The following is a 21,671-nucleotide window of genomic DNA, read 5'->3' as shown; positions in this document are numbered from 1 at the left end:
ACCCTCCCTAACCTGCAGCACCCGGTGCCACACCCAGCTCTATAAACACATCCAGGGATGGTGACTCCACCACCTCCCAGTAAACCATTTATGAACAAACCCCCTGCAATTCCCGAGGGTGCAGATGTGGGAAGCTGGGATCCAGCAGAGCTCCTGGAGCAGCTGGAGCCGGGCTCAGCAGTTCAGGCTTTGCTGAGCTGGCTCTTGCAGATCCAGCCTTGTGCAGAATTTCCCTACTCTGAAGCTGGTCGATAAACACTTAAAAGTATTTTAGAATCTTTCAGCTGTTGCCATCAGCTCCATATTGTGAAAATTGTGAAGAACTCTGCCAAACCCTTGGCTTGGTCAGGTGCTTGGAAGGTAAAGTTAAATAAAAAGGGAAAGGAGCTGCCTCATTTACAGCTCGTTTGCAAGGAGTAAGATCCAATTAAGCACTTTAAGGGGCAGGACACCCAGGTGTGAAGTTTATTGAGCACTTGGTTAACTATTCAATTAGTCTGGGTGTTTTGTGAGCTGGTATAATTCAAATTCATGGCAGGATCAATGGCTTGATTTAGAAGAAAATATAACATAAAACTCTAATTCCGGGAGCAGTGGAAGGTAAGTAATTATCACAAAATGATTTTGTTACCATAATCATTACCAATATTCCTCTAATCAGGTAAATACTGCTGGAGAGCTCTGAGACTTCAGGATTTGCCATTAAATCAGCTTTGCTTCCTCAGATTATTTTAAGTGGTAACTGATAAGGTTAATTAAAATTGGTTTGAGCACCAAAGGGTGATTCCTTCGTGTTCCCTGGCAGGGGCAGCTCCAGCCTGGCCTTGGGCAGTGCCGGGGATGCTCGGGAATGGATGAGGGAGAGTGGGATAAAGGGATAAAGGAGGAAATTCCGTCCTGCAGGCAGGAATCCGCAGGAATCCTCCCCCCGGGGTTCCCAGCGGGGACACCGAGGCAGGAGGGGCTCGGCCGGGGAGCTCTGGCACGGGTGGCACCCGGTGCTGTCCCTGCGCTGCCCTGGAGGGACCTGGGACAAACTGCCCGAGCCCAAGGGGTCCTGGAGGGAAAAGCCGGAATGATTTTCCTGGTGGTTTTTTTCTGGCGTTTTTTTCTTTCTCGTTTGTCTTTTTTTCTTTTTCATTTCTTTTTCATTTCTTTTTCTTTTCTTTTTTATTTTCTTTTTTCTTTTTCTATTATTTTTTGGCTTTTTCCTCTTTCTTTTTCCCTTTTTCCTCTTTTTCTTTTCCTCTTTTTTTTATTTTATTTTTTTGTTTCTTTTTATTTTCTTTTTTCTTTTTCTTTTCTTTTTTGTCTTTTTCCTTTATTTATTTTTCTCTTTCTTTTTTCTCTTTTTCTTTTTTCTCTTTTTCTTTTTTCTCTTTTTCTTTTTTCTCTTTTTCTTTTTTCTCTTTTTCTTTTTTCTCTTTTTCTTTTTTCTCTTTTTCTTTTTTCTCTTTTCTCTTTTTCTTTTTCTCTCTCTTTCCCTTTCCCTTTCCCTCTCTTTTTTCTTTTTTCCTTTTTCTTTCTTTTCTTTTCTTTTGTTTTTTGGTGTTTTTTTTTTTCCCTCCAGGAGAAGACAGACATGAAGGGCGGGAGAGATTTGGGCAATAATCCCCTTCTCCACGGAAGCTGCTCTGATGCTCGCCGTGCCAGAACGAATCCGTGGGGATTAAAATCGCTGCCACTTGTGTAAAACCGGCCAGGATTGGATTCACCCCCAGCTCAGCCGGGCCGGGGGGATGAGCCTGATGGACACAGCCAGAGCTGTCCCTGCCCATCCCAGAGCTTTGTTCTGGCACAGGGAGAGAGGAAGAAATGTGGGAGCATGAGGAGAGCAGGAGGTGGGAGATGAGCCAAGTTCTTCCCTGCCCAGAGGGTGGGAGAGGCGCTGGGACAGCTCCCAGGGAATGGTGACATCCCCCAGGCTGAGCTCCAGGAGGGTTTGGACACCAGGGAAACCAGGGTGGGATTCTGGGGGGTCTGTGCAGGGCTGGGGATGATCCTTGAGGGTTCTTCCAGCTCAGGATATTCTGGGATTGCCTCACTGAGGAGAGGAAATCCCAGTGGGTTTCTGTGAGGTTCTCAGCCCTGCAGTGCTCTAAGGCACCAACTCTGGAGCTCTTACACTCCAAATTCATCGGGTTATCTTCAATAAGCAAAGCAGCCAATGGTTAAAAATGTTATTTATTACAGAGCACATCTTGTTACAGAGCACATCAGTCTCAGAAGGCAAGCAGACAAGCAATGGCAAGAGCAAATGGCTGAAACCAGAATGGCTGAAATAACAACTGTCCCAACACAAACTCTTAAACAGGATCTGCCCAACAAGCTCAGACACAAGCTCAGACCAGCACTCCTTAACCTGTTAGAATTCCAGTTTCTTAGCTCACCAGGTTATGTGTAACACTACTCATAAACCCATCTTGTTCTTCTGAAAAATGTCAGCAATATTCTCCCTGCAGCTCTGCTGTGTCTGTCCTGTCTCCAGCTGTGGCCTGGAGCCTCCACTGCAGATCTCAGTGTGTTCCAGCCTGCACTGGAACACTCACTGCTGCTGTGGCATTTGAAACCTTCACTCACTAAAAGCATCAGAACTCACCCTAAAACTCACTGACTTTATTCTACCTAAACATCTATTTATGTGTGAGTGGCTCAATGCACTCCAATCCATCCAAAGGCTTTAATCCCATCCCTGATTCCTCCCTGAAGGATTCAGAGACCCCCTGATTCACTGACTCCAACAGATTTCCAGAGCATCCACTGCTGTTGGTTTCTGGGGTTGTACAAATGGTTCATCCAGCTCTGAGCTGTCCTTGCCCTGCTCCTGTGGAGTTCATCCTTCCCTGGCAGCGTGGGCAGGGCTGGGATGGAATTCCCAGATGTTCTGGGGCTGCCCCTGGATCCCTGGCAGTGCCCAGGCTGGACACTGGGGACAGTGGGAGTGTCCCTGCCATGGATGGGGTTTAAGTTCCTTTCTGGGGAATTCCTCCAGCCCCTCATGGCCCCTGTTAGTCAGGGCAGGAGGGAGCAGGTGAATTCCCAGTTCCCCTGTGCTGGGAATTCTCCCTCTGCTCCTCCCAGACAGAATGACCTCAGAGCTCAGCAAAGCCAGGACCTGTCAGCTGGGGCAGAGTCAAAACGGTTTTAGCTTTAATACCTGGATTAAATCTGACAGAATATTAATTTTTGCCACGGATCCCACCATCCTGAGGGCTGGAATCCAGGAGCAGAGCAGTGACTGCTCAGGACACCCTGACCTCCCCTGTGCTGGGTCTGACAGAGGTGATGCAGAGGTGGTTCCTATCCAGGCTGAGATGGGAACATTTCAGTGCCTGGGAGGTGTGGGAGTCCAGAGTGTTCCTCTGGCTTCTCTGGAAGGTTTAAGACCCCCCTGGTGGGGTCCCCAAAGACCCTCGAATGAGACCCAGGTGTCTCAGGGGCTGGATTTAGCTCCTTGGAACAATTTACCCACATTGAGAGAAGAAATGCAAGCTGCAAAAATAAATAGAGTGTAAATTAGACTGTTAGAATGTAGAATTAGCAGATTTCTAGAATGTTTGTGATAAGGGACACGTGGCCAACATGGAGAATTGGGGGTGTGGATACCTCTTCCTCCTTCTCCTCCGTGCCATCCATGCTGGGTGACACGCTGGCACTCTCAGATTGGATGGGGACAGAGCTGGACAGTTTAACAGAGTTGTATTGAATTGGGAAATAATTGTAAATACCTGGTGTGTAATTTAGAGTATAAAAGATCAGTCCTGCCTCTGCCAGGCAGATTCTGCCCTGGAGGTCTGGCAGCAGAGCCTGTTCATGGACAAAGCATTCCTGAGATAAGGAACAATAAACAGCCATGGAAACCTCCAAGAACAGCTCCTGCATCTCTCATCGGTGGGCATTGGAAAGAGCTGGTTCCAGACCACCTGCATGTCCTGCAGAGGGGATCCCAGCTGAGGACACACCCAGGGATGTGACAGGAGGGGAGCAGGGAGCAGCAGGGCTGGGATGGCTGGAGCAGGTGGGTCAGCAAAGGGAACCTGGGATCACCAGCAGGAAGGATTGTGCCTCTGCTGGCTCTGCTCTGCTGGGAGGGTTCCAGCAGTTCCCTCCATGGAATCTGCCTGTCCTCAGCAGCTCCCTGTAACCTCAGCATTGTCCTGCTTGGTTTGATCCCTCACCTGAAGGGCATCCTGTGATATCCTAAACTCCTGAGTATCCATAAATTAATGAGAGTGGGAAAGAGAAACAGGAGGATTTCCATCTCACAGATCCTCTCTGTGGGTTCCAATCATTTCATTTAACTGGCTGAGGTAAAATTCAATTACAATTACAGCTGGATGAGACAGAACTATAAAAATCTTTCCTTGAGCTTCCCCAAACAAACCCCAGGGCTGGGTTTGGAACTGGATGGGCTTTATGTCCCTTTCACCCCAAACCCTTCTGTAGCTCCATTAAAACAGAATAATTTACACTTTTCTTTTGGATATGAGGAGCTTCTTCAGAAAATTACCTGCACTGCTGGAGGAGATACCTTCTGCTGCTGTCTGAGATGATTTCCTTACATCAAATCCAAAATCATTAATAGAGGATCAGGCTTGGTAAACTCTGCCTTCCTTCTCCTGGAGCTCCTCTGCCAGGCAAATATGTTGGGATGAAGAGAAGAAAGTCCTGGATCAGGTCCCAAGGAAACACAGCACATTGTTGGTGTAAAATTACAGCTCAGGCTTCAGCAGCTGATTTCTTTTTCCCTTTTTTCTTTTTCCCTTTTTTCTTTTTCCCTTTTTTCTTTTTCCCTTTTTTCTTTTTTCCTTTTTTCATTTTCTTTTTCTTTTTCTTTCTTATTTTTCTTATTTTTCTTCTTTCTCTTTCTCTTTCTCTTTCTCTTTCTCTTTCTCTTTCTCTTTCTCTTTCTCTTTCTCTTTCTCTTTCTCTTTCTCTTTTTTTATCTTTTCTTTTTTTCCTCTTTTTTCTTTTTTTCTTTTTTCTTTTTTCTTTTCTTTTTTCTTTTTTTCTTTTTTTCTTTTTTATTTTCTTTGTAGCAGAGGAATGCCCTGGGCTCACCTTCATCATTTCTCACCTTAAACAGGTGAGGGATGCTCCTCTAACCAGAACTCAAATCCCTTTTCTTTGATTCAAACCCCAGAAGACTGGAGGTGCCTTGTGTGACCTCCTGGCACCAGCAGCTTCCTTGGCTGCTGGCTTTGGGGTGCAGGAATCTCAAAGGGTTGTGGAATATAAAACCCACACAGGGCTCTCCTTCCTTTGGTGCTTCCTCTTTTGTCCAGGAATTTCTGGGAGGGGCACAGCAGCTCAGCTCAGCTCTTGGTGTCCAAAAATGTTTCAGCTGCTCTTCAAATCATTTAAATCAATCCCCCAAAAGCATTTGACAGCCAGACTGTCACTGCTGCAGGATCAAGGTGGGATGGGAGCACAGCTGCTCCTCCCTGGGGTTCACCACTCCAAACAAGATCTGTTCCAAAATCCAAAGGACAGTGAAATGTCCCTCTGCAGCAGCAGTGAGTCTGTGGGTTCTCCATCAGGGACTGAAGGACACAGGGAATGGGACACTGCCAGGGGCAGGGATGGATGGGAAATTGGGAACTGGGAATTCCTGGCTGGGCTGGGATTGCCAGAGCAGCTGTGGCTGCCCCTGGATCCCTGGCAGTGCCCAAGGCCAGGCTGGACACTGGGACAGGGGGAGGTGTCCCTGGGATGGGATGGGATCCATGGGATGGGATAATGGGATAATGGGATGATGGGATGATGGGATGGGATAATGGGATTTAAGGTCCCCTCCACCCCAAACCATTCCAGGATTCTGGGATTGGCTGATGCAGCTTTAGCTCTGTCGGGTTTTTAAGGATGTGATGAGATGAGGAGCAGCTGGACTCCAAAGGGTGAATCCATGAACCTCTGCTGCTGGTGGGAAATACTTGAAGGGGAGGGGAACAAACCTGTACGGGGGAAATCAACCTCCTCTGATCCTGCAAATGCCTCTCTTGTTTTCCTTTGAGCTCCACAAAACCAGTGGAACTGTCACTGCTGCAGTTGCTGCTCTTTTCTTTTTTTAATTTTGATCTGTGACATGAATTATTGCTGACACACGTGGCTTTGGAGTTGTGCTTCTCCAGTCACAGTACATCACAAACAGGGAGCTGTGGCTCTGCCTGGGATTTCAATGACTGATTTTAAAAATTCCTTGCAAAGGATTGCCTGGGAAGATGCAGTCCCGACTTCAGAGACATCAAATAGGAAACATTGTTCTCTTTAGTGGAGGAACACTTTCTTCTGACCCTTGTGGCTTTGTCACTGTTTCAGGGCTTTTTAATTGAAAAATAAATATATTCTGTCTCTGCACTCAAAACGTTTCCCTCGCTTTTCTGGGAAGTTTTTCTTCTTCTGTCTTTCTGAGGAATCTGACAGCTGAAGATTTTTTGGAAGCAAATTCGACCCCTTGTGCTCTCTTGCTGGCAATAACCTCCTGAAGTGCAGGGAACAGTAGGAGGTGGAATTAATAATTCCCTTCCATCCTGCCCTGGGGAGGGAGGCAGCTGGAGCCACATTGTTTCAGTCCCTGCATTCAGGGGTTCAGCATCAAAGCAGAACCTGAGAGAACTTCCCCGAACAATTTTTGCATTAATTGGTTCCTGCTCTGCTCGGGGAGCGGAGGGAGGAGCTGGATCCCTGGGAAATGTGTGGCAGTAAATCTGCTGGGGAGGAGGATGTGCTGTCCTGTGTGAGCTCCCTGCTCCTTCCCAAACCACGGGATCCCATTCCCAGCCTTCCTGCAGCCCTGCTGGGCTGGATCCCACAGACCTGGGGTCTGAGCTCTCTGTGCTGTCAGGCTCTGGCCCCTGGAGAACACTGACCTGAGCCCTGGAGAAATCTGAGTGCTGGGCTTAAAATCCCAGGTGTGCAGGTAAACACAAGTGTGTGATTCCACATGTGAAGGGTTTGGAATTTGGGGTTTTAGGATAGTCTGGGATTCAACAACAGGTGACTCTTGGGGAACTGGGTGGGATTTAAGGTCCCTTCCAACTCAACCCACTCCAGGATTCCATCACAGGTTATTCTTGGGGAACTGGATGGGATTTAAAATCTCTTGCTACCCAAACAATTTCATGATTCCATAAGAGGTGACTCTTGGGGAACTGGGTGGGATTGAAGGTCCTTTCCAGCCCAAAACCACTCCAGGATTCCATCACAGGTGACTCTTGGGGAACTGGGTGGGATTTAAAATCCCTTCCATCCCAAACAATTCCAGGATTCCATCACAGGTGACTCTTGAGGAACTGGATGGAATTTAAGGTTATTTCTATCCCAACCCACTCCTGGATTCCATCACAGGTTATTCTTGAGGAACTGGATGGGATTTAAGGTCATTTCCATCCCAAAAAATTCCAGGATTCCATATCAGGTGACTCTTGAGGAGCTGTGTGGGATTGAAGGTCCTTTCCATCCCATCCCACTCCAGGATGCTACAACAGGTTATTCTTGAGGAACTGGATGAGATTTAAGGTCATTTCCCTCTCAAACCATTCCAGGATTCCATCACAGGTTATTCTTGGGGAACTGGATGAGATTTAAGGTCCTTTCCATCCCATCCCACTCCAGGATTCCAGCACAGGTGACTCCTGGGGAACTGGATGGGATTTAAGGTCATTTCCATCCCAAAAAATTCCAGGATTCCATCACAGGTGACTCTTGAGGAACTGGATGGGATTTAAGGTCATTTCCATCCCAAAAAATTCCAGGATTCCATATCAGGTGGCTCTTGAGGAGCTGTGTGGGATTGAAGGTCCTTTCCATCCCATCCCACTCCAGGATTCCAGCACAGGTGGCTCCTGGGGGATCATGGCATCCCCACACAGCCCCAGTGTGGTTTGGGGTGTCCCTACAGCCCACCCATCCCAAACCTCCCCATTCCCAGGCACTCCCCCTCTGTCCCAGAGCTCTCAGAGATTCCCTGCTCCAATCCTGCCCCTGCAGCTTCCACACAGCAACTCCTCTGTTATTCATTAAAAGTCTAAATAAATAATGCACTGCTTGCTGCTCCAGAGCCTTGCTCTCCTGTTAATTTGCCTGTGAAAAGTTGGGAAATTAAAAAGTTTCACACCCTCACTGGATATTTAATCCTCTTTCCAAGCCTGTGTTCAGCTTTCATACCTTAAGGCTCCAGTGCATAATTACCATGCCCTGCTCCCATCCCAGGCTTTTGTTGGGGAAGGTTCTGGATGTTATCAGAAAACACCTTCTCTAATTTTAGTATGCAAAATTCTAATAACAGTATGAATTTTTTATTTCTTAATTCTTTACCATTTTTATTCCCCCTCTGGGTGCCAAAACATAATTAATTCTCCTTTACTTTTTTTTTTTTTTTTTCCTAATAGATTTATGTGTATTATCATATATATTAAATTTTCAGTTCTGTAACTTTTTTTTTTCCCCCAATTTTTATTGCTTCCCATACTGACAATGTTCACTTCATTAAAATCTTGTAATCCCTGAGCTGTGATCAAGACATAATTGGACTTTTTGGGGGTATTATAACAACACAGATGTTTTTCTTATTTTATTACTGAAACCCCTCTTATGCTTCCATGGGTAACCCCATAACCTGCAAGGGGATTCCAGGCTGGAATTCTGGCTCAGTTTCCATGGACTGAAATGGTTGCACTCCCAGAAAACAATAAAATATTTTTTTTTCCCCTCTCAGTTCCCTTCCAGCATTCCCAGCAGCCCAGAATGGTTTGGGCTGGGAGGGATTTTAGGGATTATCCTAAATCTGCCACCATCCCAGGCTGCTCCAAGCCCCATCCAGGGGCAGCCACAGCTGGGCAAAGAACAAATGCTGGGTGTGGGGATGAGTTTGTTTTAATTTAAATGGATTTCATTGTTTCCTTCAGGGCATCCAGAGTGAGGATGGGATTTACTCTGTGGGAATTTTGATACATAATTTTGAAATCCTACAGGAATCCTACAGAACTACCAGCCCCAGTATCAATAACTGGTGGTAGAATTGAAGAAACATGGAAAGTGAGTGTCCAGGTAAATTAATTACAGTTTTTGATGTATAAAACCAACTCCATCATCACCTTGACTCCCAGTGGAGCTCCTGCAGGAAGAGGTGCCCCAGCCAAACATTCCCAGCCATTTTCTTCTGGAAGGGAAGAGTTGTCTGAAATTAAATCTAATGAAACTCGATCTGAAATTAATTCAAATTGCACTCTGGAAGGAGGGGTAGGAGATTCTGCACCAGCAAATCCTTCCCAAATAATTTTGAAGAGACATCCCAAGTTTCCAGAGTGCTAAAAGTGTTCACTCCTTTTCCCCCCTCCTTTCCACATGGATGAAATCCCGTTTTGCTGAGTCTTTAAAAAGACCAGAACGTGTCTGGAGAACAAGAAAACACAAAGAAAATCCAGAATCCCAGCCCAGCCAGGAATTCCCAATTCCCACCATCCCATCCATCCCTGCCCCTGGCAGTGTCCCATTCCCTGTGTCCTGTCCCTCCATCCCTGTCCCCAGCCCCTCTCCAGCTCTCCTGGATCCCTCCAGGTGCCCTCAGCTCTCCCTGGATCCTTCTCCTCTCCAGGGAACATTCCCAGCTCTCCCAGCCTGGCTCCAGAACAGACACATCTCACTTAAAAAAAAAAATCACATTTATACTGAGCTTTAGAAGTCTCCAAGTCCCCCAGAGTGCTGTGTCCAATGTTTCCATCAATGTTCTCATCCTCCTGAAATCTGAGTTTTATCCTCCATGGCCTGTCACCCCCCGTGCCTCCAAACACATCTGGGTATGAAATTCCTGCTGAGAATCAGCTCAGCAGAAGGTTCTGCCTGACTGGGGGGAAACAGGGATGACAGAATTGTTTTGTACTCCTGTAATTTCCCTGTTTGACTGGAATATTCTTGATTATTTCCACTGGCTCTCACCCCTCCCCCTTCTCAGTAAAACGACAGGAAAAAAGAAAAATCCAGCAAAGGCTGGCACTTTTCACCCTTCTGCCTGTGCAGAAGTTTCCAGCATCCTCTGATCTAATTTCTGTGAAATTCCCAGAGCTGTGCTGCTGTTGGGCTGTGCCCCTTCCAGGAGTGTCATCTCCGTCTCTCTGTGCCCATGTTCTGCCTCCCTTCAAACAACCTTCCTCTTGAAGTGCCTTTCCTCCTTCTCCTCAGCTGGGCAGGGCAGTGGCAGCTGTGCTGGGGACAGGAGGCTTTGCAGATTCTCCCTTTCATGTTCCCCCTCAGGGCTGTGCTGCAGCTGCTCCTTGCAAGGCTCAGTCCCTGCAGAGCCGGCCCTGCTGCCCCAGGCAAGGGGAGCTGTGGAACACTTGTGGAAAGGAGGAGGGGATTGGAGTTTGTGTTTTTTCTGCAGTCCAGGATTTACCAGGGATGAGCCTTGAGCAGAGCTGAGCTGCAAACAGGGTCCTGTCCCTGCCTGCTGCTCCCTCCAGGAGCTGTTGGATTATGGATTTCATGGAGTCCCGAACTGGTTTGGGTGGGAAGGGACATAAAAACCTTCAAATGCCACCCCTGGATGGGCAGGGACACCTCCCACTGTCCCAGTGTCCAGCCTGGCCTTGGGCACTGCCAGGGATCCAGCAAATCTGGGAATCCCAGCCCAGCCAGGAATTCCCAATTCCCACCATCCCATCCATCCCTGCCCCTGGCAGTGTCCCATTCCCTGTGTCCTGTCCCTCCATCCCTTGTCCCCAGTCCCTCTCCAGCTCTCCTGGATCCCTCCAGGTGCCCTCAGCTCTCCCTGGATCCTTCCCCTCTCCAGGGAACATTCCCAGCTCTGAGCCAAGAGAAAAGATGGGCAGAGATGGAAAGAGAGGATTTACAGGGATGGAGGGACAGGACACAGGGAATGGCTTCAGTGCCAGAGGGAAGGGATGGATGGGATAGTGGGAATTGGGAATTCCTGGCTGGGATATAGGAATTGGGAATTCCTGGCTGGGACATTGGGAATTGGGAATTCCTGGCTGGGATACTGGGAATTGGGAATTCCTGGCTGGGATACTGGGAATTGGGAATTCCTGGCTGGGATATTGGGAATTCCTGGCTGGGAAGGTGGGGAGGGCTGGCACAGGGTGCCCAGAGCAGCTGTGCCTGCAGAAACGGGCACTGCTGAACCTCAGAGGGATCCACCCCAGGCTGGCTCTGCAGGGAAAAGGGGCTTGTGGAGCTGAAACCCCCAGCAGGTGACAGCAGTGACAACCTGTGCTGGCACCTCCCAGCAGCTCTGAGCCCTGGAATTCTGGATTCCCCAGGCAGGTCTGAGCCCTGGAATTCTGGATTCCCCAGGCAGGTCTGGGCTCTGGGTTTCTGGTTCCCCAGGCAGGTCTGAGCCCTGGATTTCTGGAATTCTGGATTCCCCAGGCAGGTCTGAGCTCTGGAATTCTGGATTTCCCAGTTAGGTCTGAGCTCTGGATTTCTGGTTCCCCAGCCAGGTCTAAGCTCTGGATTTCTGGAATTCTGGTTCCCCAGGCAGGTCTGGGCTCTGGATTTCTGGAATTCTGGCTCCAGGCAGGTCTAAGCTCTGGATTTCTGGATTTCTGGATTCCCCAGCCAGGTCTAAGCTCTGGATTTCTGGAATTCTGGATTCCCCAGCCAGGTCTGGGCTCTGGATTTCTGGGATTCTGGCTCCAGGCAGGTCTGGGCTCCCCGGGCTGCAGAGCTCCACGAGGAACAGACATGAACAGGGAAGGGCTGGAGCTCAGTGTCCTGTCCCATTCAGGGCCATAATTCCCATTTCAGAGGGGACTTTGCTCCTCCTCCTTTGAGGTTTGACCTCAGTGAACCTTCCCAGGGAGCAGAGGGACCCATAGCAGGATGGCAGAGCCTGCCCAGACCCAGAGCTGCTGCCAGGCTGGTTCTGAGGGCAATGAGGGGTTTGTCTTTACAAACCACCTGTGGGTCTGCTGGGAGATCAAACCAGCACTGAGAGAGAAAAGAAACAATGGGAGGGATTCCACTGATTGATCAATGGGAAAAGAGATTTGTCTTTACAAACAAACTGTAGGTTTGCTGATAAATGAAACTGGATATTGAAGGAAAGTAAGCAATGGGGGGAAACCATGAAGTCCATAATAATAATAAAAAAAAAAAGTATAAAAATTCTAAAAGAATTAGAAATGAAAAGGGAGCGTTGTACATGAGAGGGAATCTCAGGTATCAGGTGTTTGGGCAGTCTGTGCCTCTCAAGTGCCTCAGCCCATGGGGAAAGAGAGAGGGAAATGCAGATGGAAATTGGGATAAAAGGAGGCTGTGTGCTCCAAAAATGTGAGAGATCCCAGGGCAATGCCCCACGGGCTCTCCCTTTACTGGAATAAATTAAAAGGACTCCTCTGTCTCCTTTGGGACATGAACCCCTGGTGTTTGTGGCTCATTTTCCTGGCAGTTCCATCCCAAAGGAAGGTGCTGCTCATCCCTGTGCAGGGCCAAGTTCATCTGCCCGTATCAGACACCTGGAGCTGAGCTCTCCCCTCCAGCAGAGCACTGAGACCCCTCGGCCTGAAGCCTCCAGGAGGGTCCCCCCTCTCCTGAAGCTGCTGCTCCTGGGGGATGCTGCTCTGAAGAGCAGAGAGGGGAGTGCAGGAGAAGATAAAACAGAAAAATTAAACTGTTTATGAAAGTTTCATCAAAGCCCTGTTTGTGATGCTGAAGGGAATCTTGGCTTACCTTGACACAAACTTCATTCATAAACTCAGCTTCATTATTTCCCAGCCTTGTTTCTGAAAGACTTTGTCAGCACTTGGCAGCTCGGAGAGACAAGCTCATGATTTGCTTTCTTCTGTGACTAATCCAGATATTAAATACTGGCATTTATGTGCCTCTCATCAGCCCAGATTGCTGTGCATGTCATTTCACTTGGCTTGAGGAGGGGAAAAAAAGCAATAAATAGGAATATTAGTGCTGTAATTCCTTCTCTCTTTGGGACATGGAGCTGCTCAGACTTCACAGATTCTAGAACAGCTGAACAAGAAGCTTGAGATCAAACAGCTCCAGGAGAAGCTCCTGGAATGATTTGGAAAGCTTGAGCATGACTGGTAACATCATTAAACTGAGCCTGGGCTTGATTGATGTCCTGGGAACAGGGATCCACTCCCCATCCTTCCACGTGATTTAAAAAGTCTGGGATTATCTTTGGGTATTTTAAAAATTAGTGATTTTGTTTGCTCACAGGGAATAAAATTGCAGGGTCTGATTGCAGGTGGGAATAAATTCTGTTTATCCCTGTGTGGGGTTAATGTGACAGAACTGTGAATTCTGTCCCATCTGTTACCCCAGCTGGGGCAGTGCCCCTGATCTCCTGGCACACATTATCTGCTCATGGGCCATCTTTAAACCAGCTGGGCAATCATCTTTATCTTCCCACAGCCCATCCTCCCTCCAGGAGATATCTCCTGTTCATGGCCACTGAGTCCCAGGGCATGACTGATAAAATTCCATCATCCCATGGGAGATGCTCCAGCCAGGGGAGGAGCCAAGCCTTTCCTACCCAGATAAAAACTGACATTTGGGACACCAAGGAACCTTCTTTCCACTGGATCCCAGAGGAAAACCAGACCTTTGCACATCATCCCTGGAGCTTCAGAGGAAACTGCACCTTCTCCAGGAGCACTGCTCCAGCTGAACCACATCTGCCCCTGCAGGAGGATGCAGCCACCATTGAATGGGACTGTGCCAACACCCTGACTGACTGACGGGTGTCAGCTTGGATTCTGACTCTGGCAGGGCTGGGATTGTTCTGTGTAATACTGCATTGCTAGTTTAATTTTCCTAGTGGAGAACTGTTATTCCTAATTCCCATCTCTTTGCCTGAGAGCCCCTTCATTTCAAAATTATAATAATTTGGAGGGAGGGGGTTTCCATTCTCCATTTCAAAGAGAAGCTCCTGCCTTTATTGGCACACACCTGTCCTTCACACCAGGACAGTCCCTCAGGAATGTCAGTGGCCACACCAAGCAAAGGGAACAATCTTTGTAAAATGCAGCCCTTGGATCAGAATCCTGCAGTGGGTTGGGTTGGGAGGGACCTTAAATCCCACCCATTTCCCCCCTGCCATGGTCCCACTGTCCCAGGCTGCTCCAAACCCTCTCCAGCCTGGCCTAGGACACTTGCAGGGATGGGAATGTCATTTTCCCCCATGGAAAATCCCTGGGGGGATGATCTGGTTCCCCCTTCCTGGCTGGAGGGGCTGCCCAGGGCCATGGCAGGTTTTGCCTGGATTTGCTGCCTGGAATTCCTGCTGCCATTCCAAGCCTGGATGGGGCAGAGATTCCCAGATTATGAGCTCTGAACATTTTGTCTTCCCCAAACTTCTTATTTTCTTGCTGAGGGAAAAAAAAAAAAAAAAAAAAAAAAAAAGAAAGAAAAAAAAAGGAGTTGTCAGGCCAGGCTTGTTTTGCTTTCCCAAAGCTGGAGCAAGAAGAACTCTCTCATTCTGTTTGATTAGAGTGATAAATATGGATGTGTTCCAGCCTAAATATTTTATGGGGAAAGAAGCTCTGTTCCCTTAATGCTGGCACTGGTGTCTCAGCAGGGCCCCAGGCACCTGCCACAGCCCTGCCCAGGTGAGCTTTGCACTCCTGGGGCTCCTGGCAGCTTTGCTGCTCCCACAGCCAGACTGGGAACACTGGAGAGGGATTGTCATCTTTCAGCAGGTCCTGGAATTCTGCCTTCCTGCCATAACCCAGCCAAGTCTCTCCTTTTTCCCAAATGGAGGGATTTGGGGTGTTCCTGGTGAGAAGCAGGGATGAAATCTGCATTTGCTGTGCTGATGCTGCTGCAGGAGTTTGGATCCCTCAGGTGGTTGGCACTGGGTGCCAGGAGGAGCAGCGAGGTCAGGGAGGTCTCTGTGCTATCCCTGGGTGAAGGAAAAACGAAATCCAGGATTTGGGTGGGACCTTGGCAGTGGGAGATGCCCAGGGAAGCCCCTGGAGCTGGGTTGATCTCTCTGGGCATCTCAGAGCTGCTCTGGTGCCTTTGGGGTGTCCTGGTGGGAAGGACAAGTGTTTGCCAATTCTCTCTGAAATGGAGAATGCAAACCCCCTCCCTCCAAATTATTATAATTGTGAAATGAAGGGGCTCTCAGGCAAAGAGATGGGAATTGGGAACAACAGTTCTTTACTAGGAAAATTAAACTAGCAATGCAGTATTACACAGAACAATCCCAGCCCTGCCAGAGTCAGAATCCAAGCTGACACCCGTCAGTCAGTCAGGGTGTTGGCACAGTCCCATTCAATGGTGGCTGCATCCTCCTGCAGGGGCAGATGTGGTTCAGCTGGAGCAGTGCTCCTGGAGAAGGTGCAGTTTCCTCTGAAGCTCCAGGGATGATGTGCAAAGGTCTGGTTTTCCTCTGGAATCCAGTGGGAAAACCTGGGAGTTTTGAGCTTTCTGGCTCTGGAGAGCACTGCTTGTGAGCTGAGCCCTTGGAGAAGCTCCCAAATTTGAGTTATGGAGTTAAAATCACAGGTGTGTATTAAATAGAAATGTGTGATTCCACATGGTGATGGGTTTTAAATTTGAGGATTTTATAATGTAATACTGGGTATGGGACAAGGTGGAGGAATTTGGGTGGTGTCTCTTTTGGTGCTCATGTTCCTTCTTCATGGTTTCAGGTAGATTCTGGTTGGTCAGTCAGTGTCACACTGAGGGTCACAGGAATTTGGTTATTGGGTCAAAAGTATCAATAATATAGGTGTTAATTCTCTATTGGACTGTTTAGCTTTAACAGACCTTGTAACTGGGTCTGGTCACCTCCATTTTGCTCACTTTTAGCTGGTAGCTGGAAGTGTTGCTGAACTCTCTGTACTTTAGATAAGATTTAATAACCAACCAAGCCTGAACACGAGAAAATTCATTACCTTTGTGTGTTTTTAAATCCTGGCTCTGAGGGAAGACAGAAGAGACTCAAACAAACCCAGTGATTAAGTGATGCAAGCACCATCCACAGGGCTGGCAGAGCCAGCAGAGCCCGGGTGTCATCCCAAGCCACAATTCCCGAGGCACTGACAATCCCTGCCTGGGTTCTGGCAGCCCAGAGCTCTCAGCTCTGCACACTTTGATTCTCTGTGCCTGCAGATTCCCGTGGAAAGGCTCATCCCAGCACAAGGAATAACAAAAAGTTGCTCCTTAAAGAAGAAAGGATGAAACGAGACAAAGGAACCTCAAAGCAGCTGCTGGTCCTGGGCATCCAGAAAGGAGCAAGAACCTGAGAGGAGAATCTGCCATTCAAATCTGCAAAGGTTTTCCAGGGAGAACACACTGATCTCCTGGACAATGAGGCTCCATAATTCCCCACTTTGTGCCTGTGAAATATCCAACAAAAGCCCTGGGATGTAACAGCTGGAATTGTTGATAGTTTCAGATCTCACCAGAGAAAGAGGGTTCATTGTAAAGGATCTGAAACTGAAAGTTTCCTGCCACCTTAGGGAACTTTTAAAAATACTTTGTGCCTTCAAAGGGAGCCTGGAGGTTCAGTGGAGGCTTTGGGGATGGCACATTAAGGACTGGCCTCAAAGCCTTTGCTTCCTCAGTGGTTTTGAAGGTTAGCACAAAACCTGCAATAAATTAATCTGCCTGCTTTGGGCTTGGAGTGAATAAGGAAATTAATCTGGGAATGAATCAAAAGCCCTGTGGGTGTCTGGAAGGACAGGATACAAAGGGCTCTGTGTCTCTCATCAGTCCTTGGGCTGCCCAGAGCAGCTGTGGCTGCCCCTGGATCCCTGGCAGTGCCCAAGGCCAGGCTGGACACTGGGACAGTGGGAGGTGTCCCTGCCCATGAATGGATGGGATTTAAGGTCCTTTCCCATGGGACTAAAGAGGATTAAATGGGATTTAAGGTCCTTCCCCATCCAAACCAATCTGGAATTCTCTGATCCTTCCCCTGCCTGTCACTGGCACCAACACAAATCACATCAATACCAAGCTGGGGCTGCAAAGGAAAAGAAAATTTCCCAAATTTGACCTGGTTTGGATTCAATAAATTGCTGTCTCTGGCTGATTTGACTCCTCAGCAGCCAACAGGTGCCCCTGAGCAGTGCCCAGTGCCATGGGGCTGATGGAAAATGGGATGTTGGGTCCTGTGGATGCTCCAGGGGAAGCTGCTCTGCTTTGTTTCAGTGATACAAAACCAGTTCTGCCCCTGCTCTAACTGTGAACCTGCTGCTTCTTGCAGGCAGATTTACACCTCTCCACAATCATCATAAAATTCACAACCTTATTGCAAAATACAAGGTTTGGAGCACACTGAACAGGTGTCAGGTGCTTGCTGCAGGAGGGAATTTAACAGGCATTTAATAAACCAGCTGTATTTAGAGTCTGAGCTAGAGGAAAACAGCAAAGCTGGAGGATTTGATCATAATCAGCCCCACATTTTGTGAGCAGTGAACACAGCCCTGCTCCCAAAACACAAAGAAGCTGCAGTCTGTGTTTATGTCTCAGGGTTTTGATGGGAGGGGGATCTGCTCAGGGGCTCAGGTTTCTCAGGAGAGCACTGTGAACATCGAGAGCACTGGGGGGCTGCAGGGGTGACAGGTGGGAAGTTTGCAGTTATTCAGTGACCTCTCATTTAAACCAAGTCCTGGCTGAGCAGGGATTTGAAATGTCAGCAATGTTGTGCTGAAATAAAGGGGAAAACGCCGTGGCATTTGGAATGTTGGAGGCCATCAGCAGATTTCTGCCTGGGGCAAGGCAGAGTGAACTCCCAGCAGTGGGTGAGTCCTGCTGGGGCATCCCTGGGGGTGAGGGAAGGGCCAGGTCTGGGAAAGGAGGAGCAGGAAGGGCTTGGAGCATCCTGCTGCAGGGGAGGTGTCCTTGGAACCACCCAGGAACTGGGATGGACAACTGGACATCGGGAGGAGACTCAGCTCCTCCTGCCTCAGCTCCTCTGGGATTATAAACCTGCTGTGGAAATGAGGAGGGAGGAGGGGCAGGGGGTGAGCTGGACACTGGGCATGCACTGGGGTAAAGATAAACCTGGAAGATAAACCTGATTTTATCTTTTAGGAGGTTCTTAAAGCCCCACAAAAGCCAAAACCACACCTTGTGTTCTGGTAAGAGAAATCCTTTGAGCAAATTCAATTAGGAGCTGCACACTTTGCTCAAATTCAAATTAGCTCCTTGACAGCCAAGCTAGGAATTATAAGTGAATAGATTACAGCTTGTTTTCCAGTATTAATAATTGCTTTCCTCATTGGAGAATGGGATGGATTGCTTTGTGCAGTCTGGCTAAAAGAACTGTGCTGTGTTCCAGGGATTGGGATCCAGAGCTGCCCAGGGGAGGGGGTTGGGAAGGGGTTGATTTGGGGGATTTGGGGGATTTGGGGGGTCTGGGGGGATTTGAGAGGCCGTGGATGGGGGAGTGGCTTTGAACTGGGTTAAGAGGGATATTGGGAATTGGGAATTCCCAGATTTGCTGTGGCTGCCCCTGGCAGTGCCCAAGGCCAGGCTGGACACTGGGACAGTGGGAGGTGTCCCTGCCATGGCAGGGCTGGGAATTGGATGGATTTAATGTCCCTTTAACCCAAACCATTCTGGGGTTGTGTGAAAGCCAGTTTGCCCCCATGACCTCTCCGTGCAGCAATTAAAGCTTTATGTTCTTGCAATCAGTGCCTTACATTCATGTTTGGAAGTTCACCCTTGAAGAGCTCGCTGTAAAAAGCCTTTGCCTCCTGAATTTGCTCTCAAGTGGCAGCTCTGGCTGACTCCAGAGCTCAGCAGCAAGATAATGACCTCCAAATTACCAACCCTCCGTGCCTGGCAGTCCATCCACTCACTGCAAGGCAATTATTCCCTGCCCTGGATTCAGGGGGAGAAGAATTCTAATGGAATCTGTGACCCGAGGGCAGAGGGAAAGGAGTTTGTTTGTGTAATTCTCGAAGCAAAAAGCTCCCAGTCCTGCTGGGGAGGGGACATCCCCCCAGCCACTCCACGAGGTTCTGGGGTCTCTTTCTCCCATTCTTGCTCCATCCTTTCCTTACACTTTTCCTGGGCACTGCCAGGGGCAGCCACAGCTGCTCTGGGCACCCTGTGCCCCATTTTCCCCCACCCTCACATAAAATGTGTTTTATTGTGTTCACACTGGATTTTGTATCATTTAATTTGTGTCTCTGTCCTGGCAGTGAGCAGCACTGAGAGTGTTGCCTGGAAAGGCTGAGCTGGAGCAGAGACCAGGCAGAGCAAAAGGAATAAAATCAGTTTTTATTGAGAGGATTCACCTTGGGCAGTGCCAGAGCCCGGCCAGGGCTGCACCCAAATCAAATCCCAGATGGATCCTGGTCACCAGTTTTACACTTTTATCAGTTTTGGTTCATCTTGGGGTCAATTGTCCAACCACAGCCCCAGGCTGTGAAATCTCAGCCCCTGGCTTGGGCTTTTCCTTTTCCCTTTTCCCTTTTCCCTTTTCCCTTTTCCTTTTCCCTTTTCCTTTTCCCTTTTCCCTTTTCCCTTTCCTTTTCCCTTTTCCCTTTTCCCTTTCCCCTTTTCCCTTTTCCTTTCCCTTTTTCCTTTTCCTTTTCCTTTTCCTTTTCCTTTTCCTTTTCCTTTTCCTTTTCCTTTTCCTTTTCCTTTTCCTTTTCCTTTTCCTTTTCCTTTTCCTTTTCCCTTTTCCCTTTTCCCTTTTCCCATTTTTGGGTGCTGGGTGTCCTTGATTCTCCAGCTGGGAAGGGATTGTTTTCTCCAACCCCCCTGTGAACAGAACTCACTGACACCCAACATGAAGTTCCAGAGTTACACACCAGCAGCAGAGACTGAAAAATACCAAAGCTGAACCCCAAGGCACCAGGAGGAGCCTGGCTCTGCCACCTCCATCCCCTCCCATCAGGAATTTATCCACGTGGATGAGATCCCCCTGCATTAAAACACAATCCAACAGAATCCAACATCCCTGGGGCAGGGAGATCCATCAGGAACTCCAGAGCCACAGGGGCACAGAGTGGCCCCTTGAACTCACAAACCTCCCACAGACAACAATTTTTGAGGATTTTTCTCCTTCTGCCACAAATGTCTTTGATGCTGAGACTGAGCCAGCCCAGGTCCATCTGCTGGGGCAATGGGGTGAGGCAGAAGTGGATGAATGGTGATTAAATCATGAGCAAATTGATAAATCACTTCCTTCATTCTCAGACTCACGGTAAATCCTTTTTTTTTCCTGGATGTGGCAAAGGGAAAATGAGCATTTAAATAGTGCACTTTGTGCTTTTAGGGAAAGTTTGGTCACTGAAGGTCATCAGTACAATTCCATGTTTGATCCCCCTCCTGCCAGGGAGGTGTCCAGGCTGGGATAACCTTGGTTGGTTACAGCAACCTCCAGCACAGGGGAGGAAAATCTCAATTATCCAAGAACACAAACTGCTGGATAACTGGGGGGAGCTGAACTTGAACTGGTGGCCTGAGAAAAACCAGGAATTTTGCCTTGTGGAAAGGACTCATGTGCTGAGCTGTGCCAGGGGAAGAGATGTCAGGTGATAAAAGAAATGGGAAATGAATCCTGTGATGCTGCAGCTTGGATCTGCCACCCCCTGAGGTTATTATGGAAACTGGAGAGGTGACATGGGGACACTGTCCCAGCTGAGCACAGAGGGGAGGATGGAAAGGTTCAAACCCCTGAGTGTGTCCGGGCTCATTCCCTGTGTCTGTCCCTCCATCCCTCTCCTGGATCCCTCCAGGCCCTGCCAGGGCTCTGAGCTCTCCCTTCTCCTCTCCCAGCCTGGCTCCAGCCCTCAGAGCATCCATGGCCTCCTCTGGACTCTCTCCAGCAGCTCCAATTTTCCGCCCTGCTGGCTTTGGAGCACCAATTGAGCTGATGAGGGCAGCAAATGAAGTGGAGAAGTGGACAAATCTTGTGGTTAATGTGTTTGGGACTGCTGCCCCTGTGTCCATGGGTTTGCCTGGAGGATTTCAGAGCAGGGTTTAATAAAGGAGTGAGGGGCTGGGGAAGGACTCCAGAGCCCCTGGGTGGCTGCAGGGGAGGTTTGGACCCCGGGGGTCCCTGAAGGACAGGACTGATCCTGCCCCAGCTCACAGTGCTGGGCAGTGCCCCTGGAACAGCTGGATCCAGCTGTGCTGCTGAGGAGCCTCTGCCTTCCAGAGGGACTCTGGCTCCAGGCAGCTCTCAGGTCACTGCAGAGGGAAGCTGAGCTCAGGCTGTGGCCACGCTCCTTGGGCCTGCCCCCAGGGAGGCTTCTGGGGATAACCCACAGCCCCCTCCCAGTCTAACCCCAGTGCCACTCCTCATCCTGGTCTTCATCTTCATCTTCATCTTCATCTTCATCTTCATCTTCATCTTCATCTTCATCTTGAACCCAGGTATTTGGGGAGCCCCTCTGGATGCTGCTCTTCACCAGCCCCACTCCTTCCTCTGCCTGGCCACAAAAGAAAACCATTCTTTTTTAGGAGTAGATTTTTTTTTTTTTATTTTTTTTATTTTTTTTGTTTCCAGACTTGGAAGAGCTGCCCCAGAGATGCTCTCCCAGCTCATCATCTCTCACTGGTTGAGGCCCTTGCTTTGCAGGCAGCTGTCAATGGGTCATCCCAAAGATCCAGTGGGAGGATTGATGGGGCTTTGATGGCACCAGTGTCTCCAGGTCTTCCATGACTTTCCATTCCCAAACAGATGTGCTGGGCTGTGACTGCAGTGCTGTAGATTAAGGGCAGTGTTG

At 48.7% G+C, this 21,671-nt stretch overlaps 1 protein-coding gene across 1 annotated transcript; it reads right to left on the bottom strand.

Moving 5' to 3' along the window:
* Window positions 1-1,280: 1,280 nt before the first annotated feature.
* Window positions 1,281-19,442, bottom strand: LOC130254108 (merozoite surface protein 9-like; the record flags this gene model as incomplete). The annotated part of the gene is given in 2 exon segments (XM_056493329.1): window positions 1,281-1,400; window positions 19,395-19,442. Coding segments are annotated over 2 exon segments (168 nt in total), but the record flags the coding sequence as incomplete, so codon positions are not given.
* Window positions 19,443-21,671: the final 2,229 nt, after the last annotated feature.

This window comes from Oenanthe melanoleuca, chromosome 5 (assembly GCF_029582105.1).
Source record: "Oenanthe melanoleuca isolate GR-GAL-2019-014 chromosome 5, OMel1.0, whole genome shotgun sequence".
Classification (NCBI taxonomy): domain Eukaryota; kingdom Metazoa; phylum Chordata; class Aves; order Passeriformes; family Muscicapidae; genus Oenanthe; species Oenanthe melanoleuca.
Note: the sequence above shows the minus strand (reverse complement) of the source record. Positions and strands in the feature narration are given on the sequence as shown.